Source organism: Onychomys torridus, chromosome 18, assembly GCF_903995425.1.
Source record: "Onychomys torridus chromosome 18, mOncTor1.1, whole genome shotgun sequence".
Taxonomy (NCBI): Eukaryota; Metazoa; Chordata; class Mammalia; order Rodentia; family Cricetidae; genus Onychomys; species Onychomys torridus.
Window position 1 is genome coordinate 56487728 of NC_050460.1, and position 21934 is coordinate 56509661.

The 21934-nt window shown below is 50.3% G+C and overlaps 1 protein-coding gene across 1 annotated transcript in view; it reads left to right on the forward strand.

Moving 5' to 3' along the window:
- The window catches only part of Bcr (BCR activator of RhoGEF and GTPase), a 129923-nt gene that overhangs the window by 67573 nt on the left and 40416 nt on the right, over window positions 1-21934 (forward strand). Inside the window, exons 3-8 of the mRNA XM_036167250.1 lie at window positions 5422-5526; window positions 5842-6027; window positions 9950-10057; window positions 14626-14686; window positions 18196-18248; window positions 20557-20697. Of these exons, the coding sequence (XP_036023143.1) occupies window positions 5422-5526; window positions 5842-6027; window positions 9950-10057; window positions 14626-14686; window positions 18196-18248; window positions 20557-20697 (654 nt within the window). The remainder of the gene's footprint in view (window positions 1-5421; window positions 5527-5841; window positions 6028-9949; window positions 10058-14625; window positions 14687-18195; window positions 18249-20556; window positions 20698-21934) is intronic.

Genomic DNA, 21934 nt, shown 5'->3' on the forward strand with positions numbered 1-21934 from the left:
GGAACGTCATCACCCCGAGGTGCTTGCAGGCTGGACAGAGCAGTTCCCCCAGTGACTCTGTCCAACCAGCCCAAGGTCCTGAGCCATTCTGTGGCCCTCTGGCTAGGGCATTGATGCAGGTCATTTTTTCAGTGGTGTACTGAGGCAGGGGCATGCTCCTCTTGGCCGTTGGAGCAAGGATACCTTCTGTGACGATTTTAAAGGTCAATGGGACACAGCGAGAATCTGTATTGGAAGAGTGTCTCGATGGGGATTGTCTGGATTAGGATAACCTGTGGGGAATTTATCTTAGTTATCTAATTTGATGTGGAAAGACCTGCTCACTGTGGGTGGTGTTATTCCCTGGGCTTGGTAGCCTATGGGACTAGCCACCTTGACTTCCCCACAGTGATGGACTGTGATTGTGAGCCAAATAAGCCTTTAATCCCATAGCTTGTTTCTCTCTCTCTCTCTCTCTCTCTCCCTCTCTCTCTCTCTCTCCTGCCCCCTCTTTCTCCCTCTCTCTCTCTCTGTGTGTGTGTTGTTGTTGTTGTTGTTATCACATAGGATTTTTTTTATAAGAGGGAACAATGAAGCCAGCTCCCTTCACATCTTGGATTTTTTCCTTCTTGGCCTGAATAATCACTGTTGCTCTGGAACAGTTTTCCTCCTTGCCTCTGGCCCTTTTGTCTCTCTGGTCCCCACTGCTTACCTTGTTTCTGGATGGTTTCTACCCTGGATTTAAGCATAAGAATGAGAGCGGGCCTTGGGATCATGGCTTAGTTTGTAGTGTTCATGCTCGGCATACATATGACCCTGGCTCCTAACACCAGCATCACACTTTAACCACGGCTGTTAACCAAGCCCTAGAAATGCGTCTTTCCACCACGGTTGCTTTGCTCTGGGGCTGACACCCCTGTTGAGAGAGTGCTTTCTTTGTACAGGTGTGAGTTCTAATGGCACCAGGGCTCAGCAGGTTCCTCGTTCTGAAACACAAGAATGGGAAAGGAAGCCAGCATGTAACATGTACCTACTCCTTGTCACTTACATCTCTGTCCATCCATCCTTTGAGAGGAAACTGATCCACCCTCTTTGTACCCTAACCCCTATCTGGGGTAGCCTCTATCCTACCAGTCTCCTGATGTAGATGATGGTCTTTTAGCACCCAGTTCAGGGGCTCATCCCTAGAGACCCCATGCAGAACCTTGTCCACCTTCTGCAGCCCCCTCGGGAGTCCATAAAACACCGCCCATGTTTCATATTTGGCGGGATGTTGCACATGCAGCTCTACAGGTCCGCCAAGCATTCCACCAGAGCAGGTGGTGGGAGGTGTCTGAATGAGGAGGGTTGACATGTCACTGAGTCTTGTTCCAGCAGCCCTCTAGTTAGATGTGCTATTCTAGTGCCTACAACCCTCAGGGTAGAAGCCTGTCATGGCACCAGTGACAGGCAGAACCTTAGCTTTCTGATTTCTCTTCTTAGGTTCCTTAGGGAATGTGGTGGGTTTGAGGTCAGAGCATCCTACCCTGCTGCCTAGGTTCTTCTGCCTACCAAAGCCTGGTTTGCTCCCTGCTGCCAAGCTCATACCTTTTGGGCTATTGAGCATTAAGACAACTTCCCTGGGGGTTCTATGGCAACACACAAGCTCAGTGGAGCTTCTGGGTTTCAGAGGACCTCTGTGAGCATGCACCCCTTAGGTAGGTATTGAATTGGGGTGGGGCAGGGATCTGGAACCCCTTACCCTGGGAGCAGCAAGAAGACCTTCGGTGGGTTTATTGAGACAGGATCTACTAGTGGAGCCAGTTCTGGGTGCCGGGATCTCCCCTTCAGGAGGACTGGTCTGCTGTGAAAAGTCAGGCCTTTGGAGCACTTGCAAGCTGGGCTGTGGGCCAGTATCTAGCCTATTACTCAGAGAGCCCTGGCCCTACTCAGACTAGAAGGGGAGCCCTGGTCCCGCAGCTGTGCTGGCTATGAACTTGCAGCAGAGAAAGCTGCACCCTGATTGGTCAGTGGGCTTTCCTGGGCGGAGTCTTGAAAGATTTACTCATGGACCAGGCTTCAGCTCACCTGTGAGCTTGGTAGCCTTTGTTACTTTGTTATCATGAGCCTAGTTTGTTTCTACCCATTGTTGGCTGCCTGTTTCTGGACTCAGGTTAAGTCAGCATAAGGGCTTCTCGGTACCTTTTTGTTTTCTTCCAATTGCCTTTTACCGGAAGCATCCTTCTAGAAGGAACCTCCCTGCCTGTAGGCTGCTGATAATAGAAGGTCATGTGTGCGGCTGGGGTTATAAACAGCCAGTGCCAGCCCTTGCTATCTCTCTCTTGTTCTTTTCTTGCCTGGTTCCCTTTCCTGTGAGACAGAGTGGGATGGCTGCTTGTGTTACCACCAGCACGGTTCTGATCCCCCCACACACATACAAGATTGCCCCATCTAAGAAGATTCCTCTTCTCGTGGCCTCTCTCCGTCCACCCCAGCACCATCCCCGGGCCAGATGGCCTCACCCTTCGGAATAAGAACAGGACTTGGCGCCATCCTGCTTGCACAGTGTTTCCCACTGGCTTTCCAAACTGCGTGGGTGGAATGAGGCACCAGGCTTCCACCAGCCCCTCCCATCCATGCAGGCAGCAGCAGCTTATGCTGGGCAGGACTGTTACTGGCCCTGCTGACCTCCCCAGGCCCCCCGCTGTCTCCCTGGAGCTCACAGTAGCAAGATTGTTCTTAGAACAGGAGAGCTGGGGGTTGGGGGTGGCTGCTGCTGTCAGGAGGCCTGCCATTCCCCTAACCTCTTCCCTTGTGTGGGATAGGTGCAGCATCTCCACAGTGGGAGGCGTGTGTGCAGAGATCAGCAGCGAAGGCTGCTTCTCTGAGGACCTGCCATTTAACACTGGCCTGAGAAGTGGGCATCACTCCATCAAATCCTGCAGATCCCGGCCCCATGGGCAGTGTTTTTGGGTTTGTTGTTGTTGTTTGTTTGTTTTTCGAGACAGGGTTTCTTTGTGTAGCTTTGCACCTTTCCTGGAACTCGCTTTATAGACCAGGGTGGCCTGGAACTCACAGAGATCCGGCTGGCTCTGCCTCCTGAGTGCTGGAACTAAAGGCATGCACCACCAACGCCTGGCTCCCATAGGCAGTGTTTAACAAGCTCAGTAGTCCTGGATTTCTGGGACCTGCTTGTTTCCCAACAAGAAGACTGAGACTCTGAAGGAGTCCTTGGGGTTTCATAGAGTGAGGTCCAAACTAGGACCTCGCCGGGTCTTTGAGATTTGATGGTGAAACGAATCTCAATTGAGCACTCTATGTTCCAGGGAATTTCCAAGTTCAGGCACAACTGTGCCCTAGAGGCTCCTATCCGTGGAAGCCATTACCTGGTGATCCCTGTAGGGACCCATTCAGGTGGGTTAGTTTCCTGGAGCAGTGGGTGCCACCTACACACATTTGCATGTTCACAGCTTAGCAATATATACATGCACACATACATAAAGCCATGCCTCAAGAAGGTTACTTAGGTAATCCTGTGGCAGTGACAGTGTGATCCAAGCGGGACACAAGAGAGTTAGGCAGTTGGCATCCAGGTGATAAAATCCCATGGCCAGGGGCTTCCTGAGCAACCCTGACTCCTGACCCTGGGCTCTTCCTGATGAGCCTGTAGTCTATACCATGAAATATTTCTCTCTTACAGGACTAGGTAGCTAGAAAGGACCAGCAGAGCTATTAGGGTCCACAGTGGGGTCCTAATGCCCAACTGTAGAGCCTCCCAGAGGTCTGAGCTGGCCTTAGTCAGGTCCTTCCTTGAACCCAGTCTCATCCTGGGGTCTTTCAAGGCCCCAGGCAGTAGACACTACTATCCAGACATTTGTGGCTATCATATGTGGGAGGTAGAGGCCAGGGATGCAGGACAGCATCATATTGCATAGGATTGCCCTTCAGCCCTGGACGTCAGCATTGCTGACATTTTTCCTTTAATGATTTAGGAAAATGAGTCATGGAAGGGGTCACTGCTCCTGTTCTAAGCCCAGGAGGTGGGGTAATAGGGCTCTTGTGGGTTTGCTCTTGGGCTAGGAAATCAGAAGCGGAGTGGGCAGGGCCTTTAACATCACATGACCCTCCACGGTTGCGGGGCTCCTCCCCTTACTGGCATCTCCCGCTGCTTATAGGTGGGGTCGGTTGGCCAGGTGCCACACAGTGGTTCCACAGGCATGGCCAGCCTCTGACATCGCTTGTGGCTGGGGAGTGAAGCAGGGAGTGGCCAGGAAGTCAAGCAGCACTTTTTGTTGCCCTTGGCTCCAACATCACTATTGGTCTGCTAGGCGTGCCGTAACAAAACACCGTAAGCTGGGCCACTTAAACAACAGAGATGTACTTTCTCATAGGTGTCAGAGGCTGGAAGGTCAAGTTGTTACAGGGGTGCTTCTAAGGCTTCTCTCCTGAATCTGAATGGCTGTATATGACTACCGTCGGGTCAAATGCCTGCTGTATGTGTCTGTCATATACTCCAGTTCCAATGGAACACTAGTTACACTGCCTTAGAATCCACTCTCCTGACTTCATTTCAATGTCTTTAAATACAGTCACATTCTCAGGCTATGGGGCTCAGGACTTTACCATAGGAATGGGGTGGGGTGAGGGGGCAGGACACAATTCAGTCCACATAAGCTGGCATCAGCTCATGGTCTCCCAGGTTATTCAGGCTGCACCCCCTGAGTCAGCATCCAACAATGTATCAGCTCTGTCTTGTTGGAACCAAGCTTCATAGTTTTCATCTGGGAAGCTGACAAAGCTCGGGTGATTCGTGTAGAGTCTACTTTGCAAGAGGGTCCCTACCGGCAAGGTTCGAGCCTAGAAAGCAGAGTCAAACAGATGTCCTGAGCCTGGGGGCCGCCCTCCCCGCTACTCCCACAGGCAGGTGGTGGTGATGCACAGCCCGAGCAGCCAAGGGCAGGCAGCATGCTGAGGAAGGAGGTGGTGTTCCCTAGGGGCCTGGTTGGTCCAAGGTTCAAATGTGAGTGACGCTCTAGAAATCCAGGTGAGGCACACGCATCGGGTGAAGGGCAAGGAGCAGCGGGTGTTTTTGATAGCAGGAATCTGGATGGACAGGCAGTAGGCTCCCATGTACCCCAGCTCAGCCTTGCTGGAGCTAGCCTTGGGCTTCCTGTATGCTACGCCCACCTCGAGTCAGAGCCTCCTTGCTCTTCCATGTGTGGAAGGCAGACGCTCTTTGGTCCCAGGCACAAGGCAAGAAGGGAGGAGGTCCTGCAGCCTGCTTAGCATCCAACTTCTCCTTTCCTAGTGTGTGGGGGCCTTGACTGGGCCTCTAGATTTTAGTGACTAGTAACTACAATGGCTAAATGGGTCCCAGGGCTCTTGGGACCTCCCTTTCTTCCCAGTGGATCGTCTCTGGCTTGTCCTCAGGGGGAACTGATGTCTCTGCTTCTCTTCCTGCAGAGTGAACTGGATTTGGAAAAGGGCTTGGAGATGAGAAAGTGGGTTCTATCCGGAATCCTGGCCAGCGAGGAGACGTACCTGAGCCATCTGGAGGCACTGCTGCTGGTGAGCACTCCCTCTTGGGATTCACCTCATACCTTACTCTAGACATCTGAACTTCTCTGGGAGCCGGTAGATACTGACGGGGGACCTCTGTTACCAAGTTGTCCCTTTTTTTTCATTTTTCCTTGGAATTTGAAAATGATCGAGCCCGAATGTAGTTCAGTGGTAGAGCACTTGTCTGTCCAGCATGCCCAAGGTCCTACCTGGACCTGATCACACAACACCAAAGAAATAAAAGCCGATGTTGCATAAGCACCCTGAGGAATCTAGCAAATGGTAAGTCCTTTCACCGGGCCGCTTCACCTTGCCATCCTCTAGCCCATGAAGCCTCTGAAAGCTGCTGCCACCACCTCTCAGCCGGTGCTGACCAGTCAGCAGATCGAGACCATTTTCTTCAAAGTGCCTGAGCTCTATGAGATCCACAAGGAGTTCTATGATGGGCTGTTCCCCCGTGTACAGCAATGGAGCCACCAACAGCGTGTGGGTGACCTCTTCCAGAAGCTGGTGAGTGACTTGGACTTGCTGGTACTTGTCACTGTGACCGTAGCTGGGAAAGGACTAGGTTTGTCCCATGGGCTTGTGCCACAAGGAGACAGTAAGAAGGAGAGCCTGGGGCGTGTCTCAGTGCCTTTGGTGCCAAAGGGCAGGCCACTGGGAGGGAGAGGCACAGGGACACACAGCCAACCCAGCTGGAGTCGGGTGAGTACAGTATCCTGTTCTTGGCTTCCAACAATTTTGCTTGGGGTTTTGAGTATCCACACAGATCAGGCTGCCTTTGGGACCAAAGTGGTTTTCAGCAGTCAGACTGGGCTCTTAGTGGCGAATAGAGCGTAGCCTGGGGATGTGATTGCAGATGGGAGCCCCATGGAGTTGGGTAACAAGTCCACCTCTGTATCTACGGGTGTCTCATTTGCAAACTGAACTAATCAAGTGCTGAAAAAAAAATATACAGGCTTTTCCTTGTCATTAGTCCCTAAATATTACAGCATAACAACGTAGTGATGGGTTTACATAGTGATCCTGTTGGATTAGACTTACTAGAGGTGGTTTAAAATGTGTGAGTCTGGGTTAATGGTACAGACCTGTACTTTCAGCTGTTTGGGGAGGCTGAAGCAATAAGATTGCTTGAGCCCAGGAGTTTAGGGGACCAACCGAGGTCAACATAGTAAGTAAGCGAAGGGAGAAAGGGAGGGTATGTAACTAGGGACCTCCGCAAAGGAGCGTGGACCAGGTGACAGCCCCTTTGCTGTGAGGAAGTCTGGTTCCTACAGAGCTGGGTCCCACTCTGATATGAAGGGGCAGAAGGTGTGCTCGGGGGGGGCATGCACCACCTTTCCTGCACTGACGCTGCCCTGGAAGGCAGGTACTGTTTTCAAAGCTATTTGGCAAGGAAGGAGGATGGCTAGGGTCCTCTTGTATCAGAGGCCATAAAACCAAAGACAAGGGCTTGTCGGACAACAGAGTAAGCGTTTCTGAAAGTCGACAGTAGATCAAAACCGACCAAGAATCTGACACACATCTGTAGAAACACTAGTCAGCTCTCCAGAGCTGTGAGTACCAGCATGGGAATAGGAAAAGGGAGGAGGCTGCTGGCAGAACAGCCCGATAGAGAGGTTACCCCATCCTGGAAGAGCCATAAGAAGTCGGGTGCTAGCCCTGGTCTCTTTCTGAAGCTGGCTGATCCCAATTGCTAGATTGCCCAGGCTTCTTACGCACATATTCTTGGCCTGGAACACTCTCATGCAGAAAATGAGTCCTTTACGGTTAGCAGGGGTCAAGACTCAAAGAAATGACTCAAAGACAGCTGCACCACCAAAGCCCACCCCAGCATGGGGGACAGCTCACACAAGCTGGGAGCCTAGAACACACTACACAGTCTTCAGGCAGCTCAACGGGTTGGAGACTTGTCCTTTGCCGGTGCCTCAGTTGTTCTAAACCTCTTCTAGGCAGTGGTCTGGCCTCTGAAGAGTCTGTAGCTTGTCTTGTCTGAGAGAGACTCTCAGCTTTTATTGTTTACTCTGGCAGGAGGGGTGTAGTGAATCTGGTCAGTTTCAGGGACTTCCTGAAGCTCTTTGGAGTTGTTTACCTTCCTGCTTCAGGAGCTCCCCTGCAAGATGGAATGCTTCAGTCTTGAGAAAACTGTTAGGAAGCAGGAACCCTGGTCCCCAGTCCAGGGTGTGGCTTTGCTGTTGTTTGTCCTTCCCTCTCTGCTGCCCTGGACCTCAGACACATTGGAGCTAAGGCCAGGAGACAAATCTAACACTTATTTGGTTCATATCTCCTCTTGGGGTCCTTTCCTCGCAGCTGCAGTGTAGGAAGCTGTCTTTGGTTCAGCTCACCTCATCTTCAGAGTACTTTCTCCCTCTCATCATGCCGTGTACCAGTAACTTTAAAACTTGCAAGGCAGACTCAACCAGAAACCTCCAGAAAAGCAAAGAATAGCGCCGTTGGAAAGAAACCACACCCCACACTCTCCCTACAATAGCATTCAGAAACCTCCCAGGAACTTCTGTTTTAGAAAACACTGATGAAAACTCTTAATACTAGAACGTAAAATTTAGAAAGTTACTTTTGGTTTCCGTGGTGTTCTTCCACTGTCTTCATGTGTGACAGGCTGCAGGGGAGTGTCAATCCCAGTCACTCTGCTGAGTATCACATGTGTTTTTTTAACCTGGGCTGAATGCTGGGGACTCCCTCAGACAGACAGACAGACAGACACAGTCCTACATGTAGCCCTTTCGGACTGCAGCAAGACTCACCCAGCATCACACTTGGGAGTCCAAGGATGCAGGGATGTGCCTCCTCCAACTTTGCTGCCTTCTCTAGAGCCCTGGACTCCTGGGTTATTGTGGTAGTGCAGACGGCCCTTTCCTGTGGTCCACTTTCAGAGCGTGGGGTTTTGTTTCTGCTTGGAGTTCTCATGCCTCCTCCCTCTCTGATTCCGGATCTAGGCCTATCCAGTGTTCTGTGTGTTTGGCTATCTTGTCTATTTAGGTTCCTTCTATCGAGATTCGCTCCTTGAACGGACGTTTTCGGAAGGGCACACACAGGCTGCTTTGAGTTCGTCTGTTTCCTCAGACCTTTCTGGTAAAGAATGACCAGAGTATAGGGATCCAACAGGACATCCTATCTAGATACTGGCAATGTGTGTGTGTGTGTGTGTGTGTGTGTGTGTGTGTGTGTGTGTGTGCGCGCGCGCGCGCGCACGCGCGCGCGCGTTAGAGACAGGGTTTCTCTGTAGTTTTGGTGCCTGCCCTGGAGCTCACTCTGTAGATCAGGCTGGCCTCGAACTCACAGAATCCCATCTGGCTCTGCCTCCCGAGTGCTGGGATTAAAGGTGTGCGCCACCACCCTTGGTTTGGCAATCTTTATTTTTACCATTATTATGCAGCTCCAGTTTTTGGTATACCAAAAACATTCTGCAGACACCCCATACCTTCTGTACAAGCCCAATGGGAGCACAGCCAGATCAGGCCCAGCCGATCCAAGGGCACCTGGTTTTATCTAGCATCTGGAATTGTCATCCCCAGAAATAGGAGAGCCCATATACATGCAAATGCCTGTGAAATTTTGGCTCAACACGGAGAAAATTTCAGGAACAGCAAATGCATCAGGCCTCTAGCTCCTGAGCAGCTGCTATGGGAGGCTCAGACCTGGCCAGCATGACTGCCCCGTGTCCGTATGCTGTCCCATGTGAACCCTAGTTTGTTTTTTTTCCTCATTGCCCCCAGAATGATGTGAGACCCAGAGATAACTGTGGTGGTGGCGCACACCCCCCTTCCATCTACCCATGGAAAACTGTGGCTTAGTTGAGTGTGTGTCTGGGCAGAAGCCCAGTGAGGGAGCCCTCTATGAATGTCTTTAACAAAGAACAAACAAAATGTCTCTCACCTTGTGGTGTATAAGAGCTGGGTACCCCTGTGAGGTCTAAGAAGGGCAGCTAGTCGTGAGATCTCCTCTCTCCAGTCAGCCAGACTGTTCCTTACCTGCCTGACAAGATCAGATATGAGCACACCACCATGGTTACCAGGGTCCGTGGACCACGGCCAGGATGGCCTCCTCCATCTCACCTGCACAGAGGCATTTATCTGGCTCCTCATCTCAGGTTGAAGCTGCTCCTCACGGCACCCTTTATGCAAGGGAGGTGGGAGGAATATGGAGCTCAGAGGGAGGCATTACCTGTCCAGGGCTGTGACTCACTTCTCAACGTGTCATTTCAGGAGAGGGAATCGTGCTTGGTGTGTGGGGAGGTAAAGCAGGTGGGAGGGAGGGAACAGCACGGAAGAGCTGAGGTCTCTGCACCTCGAATTCTGTCTGTACCTGGGGTTTTTTTTCCAGAGCAATGCACAAGAGCCCAGTCCTCAGGAAGGTGGGGAGCCGCTCCTTCTCCCACTTGGTCTCACTCTCCCCTCCTTCCTCTCTGCAGGCCAGCCAGCTGGGTGTGTACCGAGCCTTTGTGGATAACTACGGGGTGGCCATGGAAACTGCAGAGAAATGCTGTCAGGCCAACAGTCAGTTTGCAGAGATATCTGAGGTAATGAGTGAGCGCCGCGATGATGCGGTACAGGCCAGAGTGCTGCTGACTCCCACCCATAGCCTCCCACTCCCTCGATGAGTTGTGGGCTGGTTGTTGGGAGAACAAAGTATACCAGATTAAAGGCTGGGTATGAACCCCAGCTCTGACTCAGAGTCTGCTGGGTCATCTGCATTGCAGGACACTGTTGTGATTCAGTAGGAGCCGTCCTCAAGTGCTGTTACCCAGGGGCCAGGGTCTGAGTCAAGATGGTTTCATCTTTTTTATATCGCTCTTACAAACTGTTCACCGTGTACTTTATAAAGAAGAGAAGTGTATTCGGTTCTGGTTTGGAGACTGAGAAGCCTGATGACACTGAGGTATATCTGCTGAGGATCTTCTCTCGGTATCCTAACGTGAGAGGGGATGTCACATGTCAGGACAGAGCAAGCAGACTTGCTCAGTTAAGGTGTATCCCCTCATGGCCTCATCTAGTCCTAACCACCTCTTAAAGATCCCAGCTTCAAACACAGCGTGTATGGTAGGGGTTTATGTTCCCAGCACATGGACTTTGGGAGGACACATTCGAACATCAGCAGCCATGTTCCCTGGGCACTCCCTTGTTTTATTTGTTGTTGTTATAGATTCTAACCCTCTGACCTATCATGGAGTCCTGTATCTACTCTACATTCTTGTCACTAGAGGTCAAGAGGAAGCCATCAGCTTAGCCAGGGCTGCTCTCTATAGACCTCTACTGTAGGAAAGCTCCAGGCTGTATCGCCCTGGGTCTCTGAGTTGCTTGTCTCCCTGTTTGCATTTAACCTTGTTGGAAGGAAGCCCCAGGGTGTCGTGAGCCTCTGGGCCTTAAAAGAACCTCCTCGGGTACAGAGAACCTGAATAGGACACTTGGGGCTGGCAGCCAAGTCAGGATTAGAGCCCACTATCACCCTTGGGTTTCCATCTCTCTATTGGTGAAATTATTAAGGCCACTCCACATAGTTTAAAGGGAGGTTAATTTTGTGGGGTAACTTACAAATGAAGGGATAGGTTGTGGGTTCTGGGAAAGGTATGGCGCAGTCCAGCGGTGTTCTCTGGAGAACTCTGCTCGGTCTACCTCCAGCGTCCAGGGTCCCGGAACCAAGAGAGGCCTCTCCTCTGGATCCTGGGTCTTCAGCTTCCTCCCTCAGCCCCGCCTTGTGGGCGTGACCATTATTACCAAAGCCTCAATGGGGGTTGGAACTTCCAGGCCAAGGCTGGGATGGCTACCCACTACATCTCTCTACTCTACACAAGGGCTCTTCTCCCTTCCCCATTGTATCTCTACAGTGTCAGCGGCAGCCATGTGACATTTTTCTCTGTTGTCACTGTCACCTCTGTACAGTCTCCCCTCCTCAGAGCCTTGACTGACTTCTCTATTCCATCAAACAAGGATTCTGGGAGGAAAGATCTCCATGCAGAGAGGCAACATGAGAAAGGAAAATGTAGAGCCCGGAAGAACACTTAGTTTACAAGCATGGGACCCTGAGTTGAAAACCCTCGCACCTACATAGAAGCAAGACATGGCCACATGTGCCTGTAATCCCAGGGTGAGGAGGCAGAGGCAGGAGCTTGCTGGCCAGCCAGGCCAGCCTACTCAAAGGGAGAGCTTTGTGTTGTGAGAGAGACCCTGCCTCAAGGGAGTAAGGTGGTGAGCAACAGAGGAAGACACTCAACATTCTCTCCTGAGTCCTACTCGTGTGTAAGGGATGAGGTCAAGATCAGTTGGACGTCAATAGTGGCACTAGGGGGAAACACACACACACACACACACACACACACACACACACACACACTTTTTTACAAAGGAAAGAGGAAAAACGAAACACACAAGATGAGTCAGGTTTCTCTTGCTGAGAGGAAACTTCTGACTATCATACCTGATCTGTGCTCCAGGGACTTTGTACCGTTTTATCATTTATCACACATCTGTGGCCTTGGCTCTGATCACCTCCCATGGTAACAGCTTGTGCTCCCAAGCCTATAAAGTGTCCCATTCCCAGTCAGCCATATTTACCTCAGGTGTGCATTCTGCTCCTTCCTTATCCCTCTTCATTAATTAACTACTTTCTATACCTTTATCCACTTCAGTGTCTGTACAGAATTCCAAGTGGCCCCGACAGATAAAAGATTTGATTCTTGAAAAACAGACTCTAAGTAGCTAAGTTTGAGTTCACCCAGACAGGATTCTACCCTGTAAGAGAAAGCTGTGGTGGGTTGCCACCCGGGAGGGCGTTCGCATGGTCCTGCTGACCTCTGCGGTCCGAGCCAACACTGGGATGCAAGGAGCAGGCCCGTGGCGCTCTCTGAACCTTGGTTGGTTGTTCTGGTACCACCCGAGTAGCATTTCTGCTGCTCCCTGTTTTTCAAAAATGCTTCAGAGAGATTGGAGCTGCCTGAAGAGAACAAAGTTAAGTTCAAGGAAGAAGCAGCAGCAGCTGTGTGGTTGTGAGGGGCCTGGGGCCTCGGCCTGGATCCTGGGGCTGTCAGTGCTCATGGGTGGAGCTCTCTGTAGGTTCATCCCCAAGTACAGGGGAGGGAGTGGACTTTCACTCTTCTCCAGGGCCATTGTGAGAGATGTGTGAGGTGGTACCCAGTTAGACCAGAGATGCCCACCTGGCTTCTGTGGGGTTCTAGTTCTCCAGATGATCAATGAGGGCTAGATAAGAATGACTTTGGAAGTCAGGTGTGCGGAGGAAATGTGTGATTAAACTCAAGGCTCCTTGAGGCAGGACCCTTTGTACCTTAAACTGTCCGGGAGAATGTGGAGTTTGGGCCAATCCCCTGATCCCATGAGTCTCTCCTTTAGCTTCCACGCCTTCTTCTACCCTTTGGGAACTACTGAGTAAGATGTAGGTAGGAGCAACCACTGCCAAGGCTGTTAACCTCTGAGGAAAAGTACTCTAGTACACATCAGGCGTTGGCCCTGATGAGCTGGGGGATACTAATGCCATCTTCCAATCCCAAGAAATTACTTGTTGTAGCATGAATCTTAAAGAGTCTTATTAATAAAACCAAACCTGAGGCCAGTTATTGGGGTGAATGCTGGAAGATCAGAGAAGCAGAATAAGCCACAGCTACCTCACCTCGCCAGTTCCTCAGCTGGTCTTATTTCCTCAGACTGGATGCCCTGAGTCCTCATCCAGAATGGGTCTCAGCTGAACTGCTGCTAGAAGCCTAAAAACTTAACTAGCCAAATGCTTCTAGTTTCTGGTCTTCACGCCTTATATATCTTTCTCTTTCTGCCCCCACTTCCTGGGATTAAAGGCGTGAGTCACCATGCTTGGCGGTATCCTTGAATACACAGAGATCCAGGTAGATCTCTGCCTCTGGAATGCTAGGATTAAAGGCATGTGCTACCACTGCCTTTAATTCTCTATGTTTAATATTGTGGCTGTTCCGTCTCTGACCCCAGATAAGTTTATTAGGGTGCACAATATTTTGGGGACACAATACCACCACAACTTGTAGCACAGGGGATTGGGAGAGTGACCCCAGAGGCCCTTCCTGTTCCTATGCTGGTTGTGCATTTGCTCAGGAGCTTAACCTCAGGATACCTGGCAGCTGCCTCACAGGACGGCTTTAACGTCACATCTCCTGTAGCACCTCTGATCAAATGAGACGTCTTTGATGTCATTCCACTAACAATCCTTGCTTTCAATCTCAGTGCCTCCTTTTATAATAAAGCAATTCATTGGCACATTGTAGCGAGTATGTATGTGCATTTCCACTCACAAGATCGGCTGAAGATAAAACATGATATCCGTCTGGTGGTGCCCCATCCCTACCCCACTGCATTGGCCATCACCAAAGGTGAGTGAGGACTCTTCTGAGTGACCAGCTCCTTGAATGCTGTGAAACTGCCCTGTGCAGAATTCTCCATCTCAGAGGTCCTCATCTGTAGATGACTTTGTTCCCCAAGGAGCATTTGGCAGGAGGATGGATTGTTACTGCACCCATACATAGGGACCAGGGATGTGGCTTAGGGCAGACACTCGGGACAAGGAATTTCTGACCCCTCAATACCCTCACGGGGTGCTGAGGTTGAGAAACCTTGTCTTAAGGGAACATCTGGGGCAGTGGTTCTCAATTTTGCTAATGCTGTGATCCTTTAATACATTTCCTCATGTAGTGGTGAACCCCCCACCCCCAACACCATAAAATTATTTTGGTTGCTGCTTCGTACATAACTGTAATTTTGCTACTGCTGTGAATCATAATGTAAACATCTGTGTTTTCTGATGGTCTTAGGCAAACCCCCTGCACCCCTTGTACCCCGCTTCCGCCTCCCCCCTACATAAAAAGGTCACTTGTCCTCCAGCGGGGTTGCGACCCACAGGTTGAGAACCACTGGTCCAGGGGCACCCATTGTTCTCATCTTGTTCACAGGCTTATGGGGTTCAACCCATGTTTTCATTGGGTGCCTCAGAGTGCCCCCTGACGCTTGCTGTGCATAGGGGTCTCTGTGGGGAGGATAGACTGAGCGTTCTGCTCCAGCTCTGTCCAAGCTGCTTCTGCCATTCTGTGTGAGCCATGTGCTCTTCTCTCTGCAGAACCTGAGAGCCAGAAGTAACAAGGATGCCAAGGACTCCACCACCAAGAATTCTTTGGAAAGTGAGTTCTCTCTGCAGAGCGTGCTCTGTGCTGTGGTTGGTTTGTCTGTCATCTGTCTGTCTGTCTGTTTACTCTTTGCTCTTTGGGGGCCCGCCACCCAGCTCCCAAATAAATACACGGAGACTTATTCTTACGTAAGAATGCCCAGCCTTAGCTTGGCTCCTTTCTTGCCAGCTTTTCTGAAATTACCCTGTCTATCTTTTGCCTCTGGGCTTTTACCTTTCTGTATCCCTTTCTTCACCTCTTACTCCGTGGCTGGCTGTGTCGATGGGTGGCTGGCCCCTGGAGTCCTCCTCCTCCTCCTCTTCACACTCTTCGCTCTTTTCCTGTTTATTCGCTCTGCCTGCCAGCCCCACCTATCCTTTCTCCAGCCTTTTGCCATTGACCTGTTCAGCTCATTAGACCAATCAGGTGTTTTAGACAGGCACAGGAACACAGCTTCAGAGAGTTAAACAAATGCAACGTCAAAGAATACAGCACACCTTTGCATCATTAAACAAATGTTCCACAGCATAAACGAATGTAACACATCTTAAATTAATATTCCACAACACCGTGCTTTTGTGGTGGTGACCACTTCCAACAGAGGGGGTGTTGTTGGAAAGACAGACACTACACCTCATTGGGTCATTGCTATCATCTTCCCAGTTCTAGACTTCAAGTAGAGAGAGTGAGGAGGAACAAAGGCCAGCCTGGGTCATGGCGGGGCAGAAGGGATGAGGTCACTAACCGGGACACTGGAAAAACATTGCAGGAGTTAGCAGGTACCACCGTCTGCCAAGCTCACTGTGGGGCCATGGGGAAAGGTGCCTGTGGCCAGGCCTGATGCCCTTGATCCACACGGTAGAAGGAGAGAGCCAATTCTCAAAAGTTACCCTACAAACGCCACATGCATACACCCGTGCCTGCTGTCCAGTGCATGTGCATGCATATGCACACACAAAATTAGTTAATCTGTATCTTTAAAAAGATATTAGGTGGGGGGTGCTGGAGAGATGCCTCAGAGATTTAAGAGCTCTGGCTGCTCTTCCAGAGGTCCTGAGTTCAATTCCCAGCAACCTCATGGTGGTTCACAACCATCTGTAATGAGATCTGGTGCCCTCTTCTGGCCTGCAGGCAACATGCAGGCAGAACACTGTATATGTAATAAGTAAAGAAATCTTTAAAAAAATTTCTTAAAAAAAAAAAAAGACATTAAGGGTCTGGAGAGATGGTTCAGCAGTTAAAAGCCCTAACAGCTTTTTCAGAGGACCCAGGCTCATTTCCCAGCACCCACCTGCTCACATAGACACAGTATTTTTTAATCACATAATAAATATCACATACTAAAGTTACTGTGAAGCCCAGTGAGGTGGCACACACTGATAATCTCAGCATTCGGGAGACATTTAGGAGAAACTGACATTTGAGGCTGGCCCGGAATACATAGTGAGACCCTGTCTGAAAATAAATCTACACATTGCTGTGCCCGGTGTAGGGACATGCAAGAGTAGCCTGAGATACTGAGGAAGCTGAGGTGGAGGGCTGCAAGTGTGGGGCTAGTCTGAGCAAGGGAGAGCCCCATTTTAAGATACTTCTTAAATTTTTTTTTTAAAAGATTTCCCGATTTTTGTTTTATATGTGTGAGTGTTTTGCCTAAATGTATGTATGTGTACCATATGTGCCTGGTACCAAGACCAGGCAAATGTGAGCTGGAAAGGGCAGCAAGTGCTCTTAACCACTGAGCCATCTCTCCAGGTCCCAAATACTAATATAGGTATTATTATTATTATTATTAGTTATTGTTGTTATTAAATACTGTGTGTGTGTGTGTCTCTATGTGGGTCTGTGCGTGTGGTTTTATCCATGGAGGCCAGAGGCAGTGAATTTCCCTGGAGCTGGAGTTATAGGTGGTTGTGGGTGCTGGGATCTGAACTTGGATCCTCTGGAAGAACAAGAAGTGTACTTAATAACTAGCCCTTCTCCAGTCCCCCAAAATACTTTTAAAATTGTTTTATTGTGATTGTGATTGTGTGTGTGTGTGTGTGTGTGTGTGTTGGGGGAGGAGACTGTGCATATTGCATCCCCTGAAGCTGGAGTTACAGGTGCCTATGAGCCATCCCTCCAGTCCCCATAAAACACCTTTTAAGAACATCATCACATTGTCTCCACTGGCCCCGAAAGGATTGTATTTTCCCTTCTTTGGTAAACATTAGACATTAGTCTAGTTTCTGCTACTGCAACTGAGTAGCACCACTGAGTTCTTTATTTTAGTTCATTGGTTTTGGAGACAGGGTTTCCCACTGTAGTCCAGACTTGCCTGGAACTCACTGTTCTCTTCCTGACTCAGCCTCCCAGGTGATGGGATTACTAATAAGAGGTGCCACACATGACTTAACTGAGCACTCTCTGGAGAATAAAGGCTTCTTAGCATACACAGCGCCTGTGCTCAATCTCAAGTAACACACACAAGCATACACACAGCCTAAAGGATGAGATGTTCAAGGTCAGTCATTGCATCCAGTAAGGGCCATCACACAGCAAGGCAAACAAGTATCCAAAAGAGATAGTTCAAATCAATGGCAAAGTTACTTCCTTGATAAGCCATGAATAGATGAATTCATTCACGGGGGGGGGGGTTGGGGGTGAGGGGCAGAGCCCAGTCATGTTTCAAAGGAAACATATATCAGCTATGGATAGCAGAGAACAAGGCAAGGGCATCATCGCATAAAGTACCTGAGTGGAATGCAGGTAGGTCGGCAGGCAAGGGATGAATCCTGGGACCGTGTGTCTGTACTAATCAAAAAGTAGTAGGTTGCTTTTTGCTTTTTTGCTTGGATTGTTGGGCTGGTGTGAACAGTTAGGCTGGTGTGAACAGGAGGGATTAGGCTGGTGTGAACAGTTCTATTCACTCACAGGGAACAGTGAACGTAGCTCCGTTCCCCAGAGCTCACCCCTTAGCCCTTCTGAGCCCCAGTTTTCCCTGTCTATAAAACAGAGCCAGCAGTGTGTGTCCTAAAGCCCTCATGGAACTCCTGTAAAGAAGTGTACTCGGCATATGTTAGGAAGACCTTGAGTGTCTGTGCTCATGTGAACCATGCTCATCACTGTGTGGGAGAAGCAAGGGCTAGCCTTGGAGTCCCCAAATGAGAGATATAGAGCTATATTTTGCACCCCACTTGGCGTCTGCCCTTCTCGGATCCAGGCTTCTCCAACTTGTCCAGCCATGGACTTTGAGAGCCACATCCTGGTCTGCTCCAGGGTGAAATCGGGGCCCTCGCCATCCTCCTGGACAATCCCAGGCGGCGGCAGCAGCACATCCATACTGAGCCTTTCCGGTGGCTCAGGCCTGAGCAGCAGCCCTGAACTTAAAGCTGGTAGCATGGCTGACAGATACCCCAAGTTTGCCCTCACGGCCCTGCAAAGGGGAGGTAGACTTCCCTTCCTCTCGGCCTGGCAGCACCAGTGGGCAGGCAAGCATGTTGTTTTCTCCAATGTGGTCATATGTCCCCCTGCCTGTCTCTCCACAGATCTGCTCTACAAGCCTGTGGACCGAGTGACAAGGAGCACACTAGTCCTTCACGTGAGTCCTATCATAGAAGTGTGACAACTGCCTCCCAAGGTGGCCTGGCTCCTCTCCCTGTCCTCAGGCCAGCTAGGGAAGGCCTCTTCACTTAGGTCTCCCATCTTGAGGTTAGTGCTGGTCTTTGGCCCGCCTCTCACCTGTGCCCAGCAGTCCCATTGCCACACACTGTTACGGAGAATGCAGGACCTCCCTGGAGGCTTCTGGGAACAGAAGCAGTATCTCTTGGTGCTCCCACTGGGACAGACAGGAAAGGAGCATCCTGTCCCACGTGGGCAGAGGTCTGTAAGTGGGAACATTCTCTGGCAGTGAAGTGTGTGAGCTGAGGTTCCGTGGAAAACAGGCAGGGCTGGGGGAGTGGGCCGGTGGTGCAACGGGAAACCCACTACCAGGATGTTTTCCTGTACTGAGAAATAAAACCAGAAAACAGAAACAACTCCAGTCTTGCTGCCCAGGGAAACCCTGTTAATAATACCATGCACGCTTACAAATTCCAGACACATATTTTTTTTTTAATGTACAACCAATTCACAAGAATTTTATGATGTTTTCTTTTCTTGTTCCCCTCCCACTAAGGAGTCCCCACTAGAGGGCTTGTGTGTGAGCTAACATGTGTGAACATCTTTTTTAATTACTCAGAAGGTGCCATACTCTTAAGTGTTCCCACCACTTTTGTCCTTTTATTATGTCTGTGGGTTCTTTGTTTGCATGCTCATCTGCTCACCGAAGGGGCATCAGAGAGTTGTAAGCTGCCATGTGGGTGCTGGGAATTGAACTCGGGACCTTTGGAAGAGCAGTGAGCACTCCTAACCACCGAACCATTTCTCCAGGTCTTACTTTTTCCCTTTTAATAACGTATATGGAGATTATTATTTCCTTTTGGTCTGGGCAGCTTTGTCTCATTTTTTTTTTTAAAGCTATGTAATATTCCGTTGTGCAGCAGGGTTTTGCTCTGTAGCCTAAGCTGACCTTGAACTCATGGTTCTTCTGCCTCAGCTTCCCAAGTACTGGGATTACAGGCACATGCTACCATATTCAGCTTTATCTTTCTGTATCATGCTCTGATTGCATTTTTGGATGGGGCTGGGGAGATGGCTCAGCAGTTAAGAGTGTGTACTGCTCTTCCGGAGGGTTTTAAGTTTGGTTCTCAGTATCCACATCAGGTGATTCACAGTCACCCCAGTTCCAGGGGATGGCGCCTCCGAGCTCTGTGGGCAGGAGCTGTCAGGGTGGCAGATCTTGAAGCATCCAGTTACATCCACAATCAAGAGCAGAGAGGGGATGAATGTGCGCTATACACAGCCAGCTTTCCCTACTCTTACACAATTCATAATGCACTAACTAGGGAATGGTACCACCCACAGTGTGTAAGTCTTCCCACCTAAATTAATATATTCAAGGTCATTCCTTATAGGTATGCCTACAAACCATCCTGTTCTAGACAGCTCCTCATTAAGGCTTTCTTTCTAGATGACTCTAGATTTGTGAAATAGTAGCAGTTCAGAGGTTCTGTCCAGGTGGCCCATCCATTTGACTCTCTGAGATATTGCCGCCTGCCTATGGCTGGGATTGGTCCAGATATCAGGCACATGTGTAATGAAGCACCCTGGGAGAGAACACCAGAGCTGCCTGGGAGTTGGGGGTCGAACTACTCATCTCTCCATGTCCTCTTTGTAGTTAGGATTAGGAGTTGAAAGGGTTTTGTTTCTGTGAATCAGGGAGCTAGCTGTTCACCATGGGCAGGAACAATTTGCCTTTGTGGTGAATAAATTATTAATACTCCTGTCTGGGTAGGAAGAAAGGCTGAGGCTCTCATCTGAAGGAAGGAGAGCCTGGAGGACCCAGGGCTTTCTCCTAGCTTTGTATAGGCCAGGGGTTCTGGGCCATGATCAGTTCTGCCCTTGAGGCTGGCATCAATGACCAAAGACATATTGGTCATCACAGATGAAGATCAGAGAATGTTTACAGCCATCTAGTGCATGCAGAGGCCAGCAGCACTGCTAAAAACCCTGTGCTGTACAGAAATAGCCTTTTTCTTTCCCACTATAACAAAGAGTTTGGCCCCAAATGTTAATTATAGCAGCAACAGAAACCCTGCCCTAGGTCTTTATAATGGTAGCTCCTCCTCACCGGGTTTTCTGGGCATGCCGTGGGGACCAGGGCCCCTTCTGGAATAGAGTTCAGCCAAGTGCTCTGAGAACAGGGGGGCTGCAGCCCCGAACTGCAGCCAGCGTGAGTGTGCGGGTTTTCACGCCGTGGTCTGTGCCCATCCCGTTCTGACTAACTCGAGTCTTCCCACCTGGGCCAGGACTTGCTAAAGCACACTCCGGCCAGCCATCCCGACCATTCCCTGCTGCAGGATGCCCTCCGCATCTCCCAGAACTTCCTGTCCAGCATCAATGAGGAGATCACACCTCGTCGGCAGTCCATGACAGTGAAAAAGGGAGAGGTGAGTACTGGCTGAGCGTGGAACCCTCGATCTCAGGCCCAGAGAGCCCCCTGCTGGTCCTTAGCAGGTGGCCCGGCACAGCACAGGACACGTGTGGTCCTTGGGGAATCCATGACTCTGCCAGGTACCGCAGGGCATCTGGTAAAGTCAAAAGGGTGACCTTGTACTGGCCTCTGTCACTGTCCCTCACTCAGCCACCTTTCTTTTTTCCTTTTCTGTTAAGCCTGGAACATCTCTCATTGTCTCCCTCATACCCCACCAGCTCAGGTCCCCGCCTGAAGCAGAGGATAGCATTTTGTTTGCCTAGACCTGTGCCACCATCCCCTGGTGTTCTTTTCTTGGAAAGTTGCTAACACTAGATTTCAGGGTTTACATGTCGGACAAAGAGAAGGACCCACAGTTTGGGGGGGTCACGAGTCTGGCTAACGAAGTTGGTATCTTCAGAGCTGCTCTTTCTCCCTGTGGCAGCCACTGGTGGTGATTTTGTCTCTGAACGTCATCGGTAAGCAGCCCGTGGCCTGTGCTTTTAGCCGCTTCTGACCCTTAGAAGGAGGAGCCCAGCACATTCACGAGGCATGTACCTTTTTGGTTGAGTGGAATCTGGTGAGGACAGAGGCAGGGCAGGGCAGGGAGCTGGAATCTAGCGCGAGCATCCTTTGTCAGAATTGGTGTTGGAGTTAAGGAAGCTGCCCTGTGGTCTCTGGAGTCTGTGCAGAGACGGGAGCTATCAGGCCTAGGCAGGACATGGAAAGGTCATGCCATTGACTGCAGGTGCTTGGGGACTTTTCTTTTCCTTCTTCAATATAGTGACAGGCGGGCTGCTCTTGGCTCCCATCCCCCATGTGCTTCCCTGGGAAGAGCTGGTCTACATGTTGGGCTGAAAGTACTCACTCGGCCACAGTCTAATTGGGCTTAAGTATGAATGAGGTGCCTGGGCACATTTCTCCTGGTGGGCCTGACGCAGGAGGAGCCAGGGAAGAGGAGGCAGCTGTCCTTCAGTTCCATTCACCGGACCTGTCCAGGCTCTGGAATAAATCCAGTTCAGGCTCCTTCCCAGGATCCTGAGGGCCTGCCCCAGAGCATCCCGCCACTCACAACTTCTCCCTTCTAGACCCAGGCATGGTCTCTACAGTAGGATAGGGGCATAATTCACCTCCCTGGGCACCTGGGCCTCCAAGTGATGTGATTTTTGGAAAAGGCAGTAAATGACAGCACTCTGGCCCTGTGTGTCCACTCT